Source organism: Ochotona curzoniae, unplaced genomic scaffold (assembly GCF_017591425.1).
Source record: "Ochotona curzoniae isolate NIBS_2020 unplaced genomic scaffold, NIBS_Ocur_1.0 scaffold_461, whole genome shotgun sequence".
Lineage (NCBI taxonomy): Eukaryota > Metazoa > Chordata > Mammalia > Lagomorpha > Ochotonidae > Ochotona > Ochotona curzoniae.
Window position 1 is genome coordinate 10,277,685 of NW_024467120.1, and position 10,383 is coordinate 10,288,067.

Below are 10,383 nucleotides of genomic sequence, written 5' to 3' on the forward strand. Positions count from 1 at the left end.
AGGACTGGCAGTGGGCCTGGCTAGCTAAGTGGTTGCACCCACTGGCATGAGTGTAAGCTGAAGGTGTTGAAGTTAGGCCTCAACACCCAATTATGTATATGAGAACTGAATGGGAAGTGGGACAGGCCATGCCAGTCCACTGTACATCCTGGCAGACACAGAAACTAAGGCAGGGGGCCAGCCCAGTGGGGGTTATTAGGGGTCACTCTGACTGGGCTGCAGCTCCCAGTGGCGTATGTGAGGGCCACCTGTGTGGAGGGCAGATTTGGGCTGGGCCACAGCACCCATTGGTTGGCATAAGAAATGGGACTATAGGGCCTGGCGCCGTGGCACAAGTGGTTAAAGGTCCTCGCCTTGCACGCCCGGGATCCCATATGGGCGCCGGTTCTAATCCCGGCAGCCCCGCTTCCCTTCCAGCTCCCTGCCTGTGGCCTGGGAAAGCAGTCGAGGACGGCCCAAAGCCTTGGGACCCTGCACCCGCGTGGGAGACCCAGAAGAGGCTCCTGGCTTCGGATCGGCATAGTATCGGCCCGTTGTGCTCACTTGGGGAGTGAATCATCGGACAGAAGATCTTCCTCTCTGTCTCTCCTCTCTGTATATCCGCCTTTCCAATAAAAAAATAATAAAAATAAATCTTTAAAAAAAAAAAAAGAAATGGGACTATAGATCTGACCTAGCAATTGCAATTACCAGTGTGCACATAGGCTGATGTGGGTGACAGAATCAACTGGACCCCATATATGTGGGTGCACACACAAGAGGTAAGTCTGAGGTCACCTCAGAGGAGATTACTTTAAGGGTCCCCTCAACTAAACCACTGGACTCATAATTCCAACCATGGGGAGAGTGGCAGGAACCGTGATCTGACAATGGAGTGTATCTGTCAAAATTGGACCTCCTCAGTGGCTCTGACAGAGCAGTGGATGGCATACCCAGAGGCACATGGAGGATATGTCAGACCATTGGAGCCTGCAAAAGACACCTGGTACCACAGCAGAGAAAAGAGGGCAGAACAAATTGATCAAGTACCCCAGTGAAGCATGATGGGAAACATCTGAGCAAACAGAGACTCAGAGGCGGACTGTATCAACCTGTGGACCTTGTACGGATATCCTCATCCTTGCATCTGCAAGATCAACAGCATTTCAGAATTAATGAAACCACTTGAGCAGAACCCTTGAGGCATGCTCCACGTCAGGGACTTTGGAATGACATCAGGCGGCTATTTCCCCACCCCCAGGTGCTAAAGCAGTTGGGGGGGGGGCTGGGTATGACTTCTCCCCTCACCTCTCCTTTTCCCCCAGATACAGGAAGAAGGAAAAGAAAATGTGGAAATAAAGATCTCACCCATTTTTCCCTGATCCTTGACCCTTCCCACCCTAATCAACTATGTAATCATCAAAAATAAAATTATTTTTAAAATGAAAAAAACACTCAAAAAATAATTAAAATAAATAAACAGTTCAAGGCATACCACATCTGCTATATGGAATTATTCTATAGTAGTAGAGACATTCACTCACCTGTCTATTCATCACGACTATACATTCCTGGAGGTTAAGGGATTGCGCATGTCTTACTCATGTGGCTCACCCTGACTACTCCACAGCACACATACAGGACTCAGTCACATAGAAGCAAAGCAAACAGGCAGAAAAAGCAAGACAAAAGGAACTAGAACTCACATTCAGCTAAGACAAAAGGGTAAGAGTTGCAGTGGGTGGTGAAAATATCACACATGCAGGTTCAGAAGTTTCCACTGCCTGAAGACAGGTGCCCAAGGTAAAAAGTGAGGGCAGGGGACATGAAGTCAATTTGCCACAAGGCACGGAAGATGAGATCAGAAACTGGGACAGACAAGACAATGGGAGGACTGGGAGACCATAGATAAAATGATGGGTTTGGGTAAGGACATCTGTAACAAGGGTGGGAGTGCAAACTCCCCACATTCCTTGTAGGCTTTCATGACCACAGCAGCTTGAACCTAATTATAGACCTCTACAGGGGTCCCCAGCAAAAACTTGAGGTCTCTGTATTGTAAAAATGTATTAGGAATAATTAGAATGAAAGTTTTAAGTAAACGAAAAATTTTAATCATGGGGGCCTAGTGATATGGCTCACTGGCTAAATCTTCATCTTGTGTCAGCCTAGGACCCCACATGGGTCTCAATTCATATTCCAGCTGCCCTGCTTCCTCAGCCAGCTCCCTGCTTGAGGCCAGGGAAAGCAGCAGCAGATGAACCAAAGCTTTGGGACCTTGCATCCACATGGGAGACCTGGAAGAAGCTCCTTTTTTCAGATTAGCTCAGCTCTGCCCAATGTGGCCACTTAGGGAGTGAACCAGTGGACAGAAGATCTTTCTCTCTGTATCTCCTTCTCTCTGTATATCTACTCTTTCAATTAAAAATTAATAAATGAAAATCTTTTTTAAAATTGAATAATGTACAATGGTGTGGTGGCTATCATTATGCAAACCATTCTTGAAAACTTAAACCTATGGAGTTGCCTCAGATTTGAGGGAAATTCTCCCAGCTTTGGTGAATAAGTAATTGGACTTCATAATTATACATCTAAGAATAACTATTTTTGTACTACTGCACTTGAAACAACTTTAAGCACTCTGATCCTATATGTTCATGTTCTGAATGCACTTCAAAATCAACTCTCTGAGGCTCTCCCCTGTATATCAGCAGATTCCAAACATTCCTGTCACCAACACAACTTCCCAGGACATGCAGGGCCCCCAGGAGGCACCAAAACAGGAAGCAAACCGCAACTGGGGTCCACAGAACAGACTCTGCCATTCCTGGGCCTCCCAACTTAATTTACAGACATTGAGTACAGTGGAGACTGACTTGCCAGATTCCAGAAGTTTTACTGCAAGTCCCTGTGGAAGAGATGGGTAGTTCCCCAAGGTCAGACTCACACACAGCAGCTGGCTTCAATTATTTATCTGAAAGGCTATAGCCTGCTTCAGCCTTAACTATTGCAACCACTTGAGTAGTGAACCTGTGGATGGGATGTAAGATCTGCCTCTCTCCCTTTCTTCCAACTTTCCCATCTCTGTTTCTCTCTCTTTCAGATATATAATTGAATATGTTTCCAAAAAAATGAGAGAGAGGGAGAAAGGATGATGGTCACTAATCCTAAAGTAGAACAAGTGGCTAATTAAGTTAACATAATTAGTAGGACTTTTCTTTTTCTTTTTTCTTTTCTCTCTCTCTCTCTCAAGTTGAGCAGCTGGATCTCAAAGCAGTGTCTGTATGGAATGCTGGGAGTGCCGCATAGAGGCTTACTATGCTGTACCACAACACCAATTCTGAGGTCATTTTTTTTTTTTAGTTCCCTCCCCCCATTGGAAACACAGATTTATGCAGAGGAGAGACAGATTTTCCATCTACTGGTTCACGCCCCAAATGGCTGCAACAGAACCAATCCGAAACCAGGAGCCAGGAGCTTCTTCTAGGTCTCCCATATGCGTGCAGGGTCCCAAGGCTTTGGGTCATCCTCTGCTGCTTTCCCAGCACATAAGCAGGGAGCTGGATGGGAAGTGGGTCAGCCAGGACACCAACCCATTCCTAAATGGGATGTCAATGCTTGCAGGTAGAAGATTAGTCCATAGAGAGATTGTGCAGGATCATGCTAGAACTTTTCAAGAGAAAAGGAATTGCAGCAAGTTTACTACACAGCAAATATATTCTCCCAGGTACAATGCCTTTATCAAATGTGCTGGAAGCCAGAGTAGTATATTGTGATTTTTTTAAAAAACTCACACATCTGAATTCTTGTTTCAGAATCTGGGTTCTGACACCCATTTCAAGCCAATTAGCCTACTTCCAACAGGTGTGTATTCTTCGAACAGAATGAATTCCCTGATTTGCTTTTTATTGGCTTGCTTCAGATAGTAACTAGTGGTCATTGTACGGCTATAACATAAGCACAACCTGAATTACTTCATACTTTTATTCACTTCCAGCTATAAAGCCAATGGCTCTCATGCATCCACAGTTTGACACATTTTGAAAAGCAAATATATCAGCAAAAATATTAATTATTTTATACTGTGTCTTAGCACCTCTTTCCCTAAATTCTTTGGATGACAAATTTAACCTCACCTACTTTTTAATACTGAAGAAATAAAATGTTTTCTTACACAACTTTTTTTTCTAGAAAGATCTATTTGGCCCTGTTGCATACAACATGGAATGAAAAGAAATGGAAAGGGAAGGGAGTCCCTCTGGGGCTCTGGGTCATCAGGGAGCAAAGCCCCTCTCCCACCAGCATGCAGGACGCATTCCCCTGCTACTAGACACTTGTACTCAGGCTCAGTGGTTATCTGGACAGGTAGACAGAATCCAAGTCTGATGTTCAACACCATCTTCTTTGTGTCTCTGGGACACAGTCTTTAATCCACTTTCTCAACCATAAACCAAAGGACTATGTTCATCAGAAACATCTAGAAATACCACCAGGGTTCTAGAGCCCACGTGGGATGCACAGGTCTGAACATTCACCATCTCAGGCTACCCCGGTCCTAGACTGTGCCTGAGAGGGACTTGAATACAAGTCAAAATCCAGGTGTCCTGATGCCACAGCAAGTTCACCATGACACCTGTTCTCCTCTCAAGGCCTTGGGCGCTTTCTCCAAAACCGAGTGTCAGCAGCAAGGGAGGACTGGGAAGAGGGTTTCAGGAAAGATTTACCCAGTGGTGCTCAGAATCTTCACGAATGACAGAAGGAATTCCAGGGGATTTCAGCCAGAGAACAGGTAGCCACAAAACAGGAAAATAAGAACATGTGGCATCTGGCTCTGCGTCTTTGGGGGATGCCTACTCAACCTATTTCTGACAATCTTCTGAGAAAGTAGTCATTGTTGCCTTAAGTACATAATCTCCCATTCGTATACATGAGGCATCTCATCTCTTATAATTAGGGTGACATGCAAAATTGCTGACACACGCTAAGAAACAAAAAGAAGGCACTGTTACATGTTTGCCTTTCCAATGTCGTGTATCTATTACCTCTGTGTTAGCAGCTTCCATTGGCCTTTTCTTGATATCTCCTATGTCCAAGTAACTGGGGGAAAAACAAACAACAAGCATTATTTTTACAGGTGTTAAGTCAACTGTATAAACCTACCATAAAAATAAAGCAAGCCATAAGAAATACTTAAGCCTAAAGCAAAACTCAATCATGACTAATTAAAATCATTATAATAGTGGTCTTCTCTTTCCATCTTTCAAACAAATAAATAAATCTTCTTTAAAAATATAGTGGGAACCACTTCAGTATCATCCATCAGATCTGACAGTTGTCTATACTACATTACAGAAAGCTAAAATCTTAGGAATATCTATGTCTATTGCAGAACATTTTTCCCTAGTAGTTGGCTATTCATTACATGCATTATATTTCCAATTATGATAAGAATTTGATAAAACATAACTTGTAATGAAGGTACGTAAAGTCCTGTTTTAATTATAGACATTACATCAAAGAAAATATTAACACATGCCTTACAGTAACCATGAAGCAAGGCTGCAAAATCATTTTCTCAGTGAGACACATCAGTGGCAAGGACATGCTTAGCCACAGCAAGGTTTAGATACTGGTCCAGGCAGATGAGTGGCCTGGTTAACCTCCACAGACCCCTATTATTCCATTACTATTTGCTACAGATATTAACTAGTGACTGTTCTTTAGCTGCTGCATAAGCACAAACTGTTGTCAACCTGAAGCTGTTCTTCCATTACTGTGCTTCATGCATAGAGCATCCAACAAGTTACACTACAAAAGTAAACACCTAGCATTTAATCTGTAACTATAGAGAGGTCAGTGCTCAACTACTATGGTTGCTGGGTTGACAAAAAAAAGCTTATTTTAGAATTAATTTGGGCTACTGAATATTTTTCTTGTTGCTGCTGTTGCTTGCTTTTTTTAGATTACAGTTCTTCTAAGTTAATTGACACCTCTGGAAATCATCACATACTTATCCCACAGAAACAGCAGTTACATAAGACAATGCAAACATTCCTTCTGGCTTAGCATTAAAATGGGTCTTCTGTAAGTGCAGAGACTTTGGGGTGGGTGGGAAACCGGGTGGGGCTTCTCCCTCAATATCCCCTTTTACCTCAGATACATGAAGGAAACAATATGAAAATAATAGTCTTACCCACTTCCCTGTAGCCCTTGAATCTTTTTACCCTAATTAACTATGTAAAGGTTATCAAAAATAAAATAATGGAAAAAAGAAAAATAATAAAAATAAAATAAATCTTTAAAAGTAAAAAAAAAAAAAAGTGCAGAGACGGTTCCTAATGGAATACCAAAATGTTCTGTCATGTGCAGGACAATAATGAAAGACCCATGAAATTGATGGAGTAGTTATTTCCAAAAATACATAGGGGGTGAGTAAGTGTTGGAGAAATTTCTAGACTTTTCTGCCATAAAACAAAAATGTAGCTTGTGTTTAGTTATGGTTTCAAAATTCTTAGAAAAATATAAGTGAAAGAATTTCAAGCATGCATTTGAATATTTCTGTTTGAAAAAATATTTGATAGCTTTCTGCAACATCCTTTAGGATCTCAACGTAAGTTCTTGAGTTACTCTTAATACCTCCTGTGCTCTTTTGTTCTTCATTTGTTGAACAAACTTACGATGCTAAACTTCTATTCAGCATTTAAGTCGTCTTGATTTTTAGCATTACCGCCATAGATAATGCTACTTTAACCAAATAAAACAGTCATCCATTAGCATACAAAGCTAACCCTGGACATTGATTGTTTGAAAAAAAAATTCAGTTTTGTGTATGTGCAAATTAAAAGCAAAAGCAACCACACAAAGCTTTCATATACATATAAAAATGTACTTGTATTCGGTTTAGAAACATATCTTTTCTATATTGTGAGTTAGTCATCACTAACATAAACAAAACAGAATGTGAATTACACAAGGGAATCTGCAATTTTAAGCTAATCGTGGATTGTGAATTGGTTTTCAAACCAATAAATTGGTGTATATAGAAAATATTTAATGAATTGTATAATGACAGTGACTGGTCTTAGAGATGCCTTACTTGCATATGACACTTGGTCCCCATCAGCAGCACTTACTTATTACAAGACCCTGTGAAGAAGGAAGGATTACACTCCCTTTCCATAGCAGCAACCTGTCTAACTGAGCCAAGCAACTTGCCCAGGAACACAAAGCTAACAAACAGCTGTCTCAAGTCTCCTGGTTTTAAGCTCTGTGTTTCTATGAAGCAAAAAATATTGTTTAACTCTTTCCATAAGTTAAATGAAGAGAAAAAGAGGAAAAATGAATCCAACATATCCTTCACCTGCTATAAAAAGAAGGTGTGGCACAGCAAAAAAAACAAAACAACTAGAATTGAAGTTAAACAATTGTAGGAAAAGAAGACTGGCATGAGAGAACTTAAGTGATACTGGAAAAAGTATTTTGATCCAGTTGGAAATAGAATGTATCCACACAGATTTTTTGGGTAAAGATTTCTTTTTTTCTGTCACAGGATACGAGATGAATTCCAACTACAATCTTCAAGTAGAAATCACAGAATATAGAATTACCATCTGATCCAGCAATTTTACCTTTGGGTATAAACTCCAGAGGAATTAACTCTTAAACAGAACTGTCCACACAAGCATTAGTCATGATGACCACAAATTGATAGAACCCAAATATTCATCAGCTGATCAATGGATGAGCAGACGTGGTATATCCAGATCATGGGATACTATTCAACAATAACAATGAAGTACTGATACATACTACAGGATGAACGAACCTTGACGATAAGACAACACAGCAAGTGAGAAAACAAAATGCCCCACTTGTCTGATTTTTGCTCCTGTGCAAGAAAGAGAGGCCGAGGGTAACAGATTTCTTTTTGAGAATTATGGACATGTTTTAAAATTAGTTTGTGGTGATGACTATGAACAACAATGCAAATATAATTTAAACTACCGAAATGGGTAACCATTGTGTTATATGAAATATATTTCAAAAATACTGTTAAAAAAAATCCACCATAGAATATGCTCACTCTGCCAACTCCACACCTCTACACAACATCAACAATTTTTTTCTGATGATGCTTATTCGTTTGTATTTTTGCATTAAAATTGCTAGGGGAAAGTGGCTTGACTTCTATTAGACCAGAAGCTGCTTACTGAAAGCAAGAAGTCACATCTTTTTCATCTTTACTCCTTTTGCAAACCTTAGCCCACAAAACTGGCTAACTCACTGAGCATCTCCTGAGGGAGCCCTCAATTGGGAACTAGGAATGAGAGACACCTGTTGCTAAAGAGCCAACCCTAAGACAGCCGTGCAAATACAATGTAGCTGTAAGTTTTACCAAGCATCGTGCCAATAGCATATACACGCAGGCTAGTGAGAGGAGGGCCACCAAAGTAGGTCTGTCAATGGAAAGAAACTTGGAATAAAAAGGTTCAAAACACTTAAGTAGTGACAGCAGCATGCAGTTTTCTCCTCTGGTAATTTAGTATCCAAGACCTGTGATTTTTGTAGAAATCTGTATTTAAACTAAAAGGAAAGGTTTCAGGAGAAAAAGAAAGGAGGTGGGGGAACCTAATAGAAAATACAAAGGTATCTGTTCACTATAACCTAGCAAGGACACTGTTTACAAAGGGTCCTGCTGTTTGTACATAAATGCTGTGCCCATCACTACCACGTGAGAGTCCTTCCCGAAGTGGCACGTGTTATGCCAGCTAAAGCGTCTCCGAGAAACGCACAGCCCCTCAACCCACGGAGGAGTGGTGGGGCAGGGGTCACAGTTTCCCCCACCGCAGCCTAAGAGACTTACTTGAGTTTCTTGAAGGCCTCCTGGCCGCCGGCGACGTAGTTGCCCCCGCTCTGGATCTGGTCTAGCTTCCGGATGCGGTGGCCTGTGCGTGGGGTGTAGATATTCCTGACAGCGCCAAAGGGTGCCTGAACGCCGCCTGTCACTTCTTTCAGGAACACGTCGAAGCTGGACACCTTCTTCTCGTGGATGACCACGCGACGGCCCGCGAAGAAAGGGTCCCCGTTGCGGTACACCAGCACGCTCTTCACCACTGGCTGGGACAGGTGGCTGGGCCTGGCGCCCGAGCCGCTCATCCTCCCCGCGGGACGCCGCCCCAGCGGCCTCCTGACACAGCGCGCAGCGCAGGCCGCCTCCTGAAAGCGACCGGAGGGCGGCAACGCCACAGGTGAACCACAAGTATCGGCCGTGCGCCCGGCCCACCCCGCCGAGACACTCGGCGCTACGGGACCCGGCACACGCTCAAGTCCCTCACCGTGGCCCGCACGGCCAATCAGCGCTCTCAGTGCGCGCACCACACCTGTGCCACCTGTCCAAGGCGCACCACCTCCACACCCGAGCGCCAGGGGTCCCCGGGTCCTCCAGCGATGCGGGGGAGGAGGCGGAAAATGCCCGCAAATTATAAATACGGGGAACCCCTACGGAGTGGGTTGCGTGTTCCAAGCGGGTCAGGTGTCCTTCCTTTGTACCCTCGCCTCTCAATCTCTTCTGCTTACCCTCAAGCAACTGAGACCCTGGCTGGGGTTCCCCGGATTCTTTTTTTCTTTTTTTGCCCTGAAGAATAAATTCCTGAAGTTCATCCAGAGAGAGCAAAGACCCGCGGGGCCAGCCCCCGGCCCCTCCCCGGTGACCAGCGCCGCCGGGTGGCGAAGCTCGGTGGCCGCTGCAGAGCAGGGCAGGCAGCCGCGCGCGCTGTGACCCGGGCAAGTGGGGGCAGCACGGGCTGCCGGGGTCCCAGGAGCCCCAGGGGGCGTCCCACGGGGTTACCTACCGGCCCTGGGACGCTCATGCTGGCCCCGGTGAGGCACTTGGTGGGCAGGGTCGACAGTCGAGCTAGGCTCGCGCCTTCCTCGACTGCCGTTAGTACCTCGGGCCTCGTTAGCCCTGGGACCTAGAGGCTTGTGGTGTCCCGCCGTTTCCATAGGAACCGGGGCCTTGCAGCTGCGCGCCCGCGACCCTGGCCCGGCGCGCGCCGGATGCCTGGTGGCCGACGTGGCCGGGTTCTACGGCGCAAAAGAAACCAGGAGTCGGGCCGTGAAGTCAACAGTATCGCTTTGCCGCCTACCACGTACACACGCGCCTACTTCTGCACCAGAAACTATGCTAGAGACGGGGCACCACGGCTTTGGGAATGACCCAGGGTGTTTCTAGGACCTTCCATGGCACTAGCAATAATCCTGGGAAAGGGTACTGCACGGGAGAACGAAATGGCTAAAGAGCCGGGCGGCTGCTGCGCCCAGGAGCAGCGTCCATGGTGTAAATGGCCACCGCAGTCCACGCGAAGGAACAGGGGAGGAGAGACTGAGGCGGTTAATGGATCTCCG

At 44.7% G+C, this 10,383-nt stretch overlaps 1 protein-coding gene across 1 annotated transcript in view; it reads right to left on the minus strand.

Annotated features, from left to right (window-relative positions):
- The window catches only part of DCDC2 (doublecortin domain containing 2), a 137,988-nt gene extending 128,853 nt beyond the window's left edge, over positions 1-9,135 (minus strand). Inside the window, exons 1-2 of the mRNA XM_040967587.1 lie at positions 8,843-9,135; positions 5,022-5,076 (exon numbers count right to left, since the gene is read on the minus strand). Of these exons, the coding sequence (XP_040823521.1) occupies positions 5,022-5,076; positions 8,843-9,135 (348 nt within the window). The remainder of the gene's footprint in view (positions 1-5,021; positions 5,077-8,842) is intronic.
- Between the last annotated feature and the right edge of the window lie 1,248 nt (positions 9,136-10,383).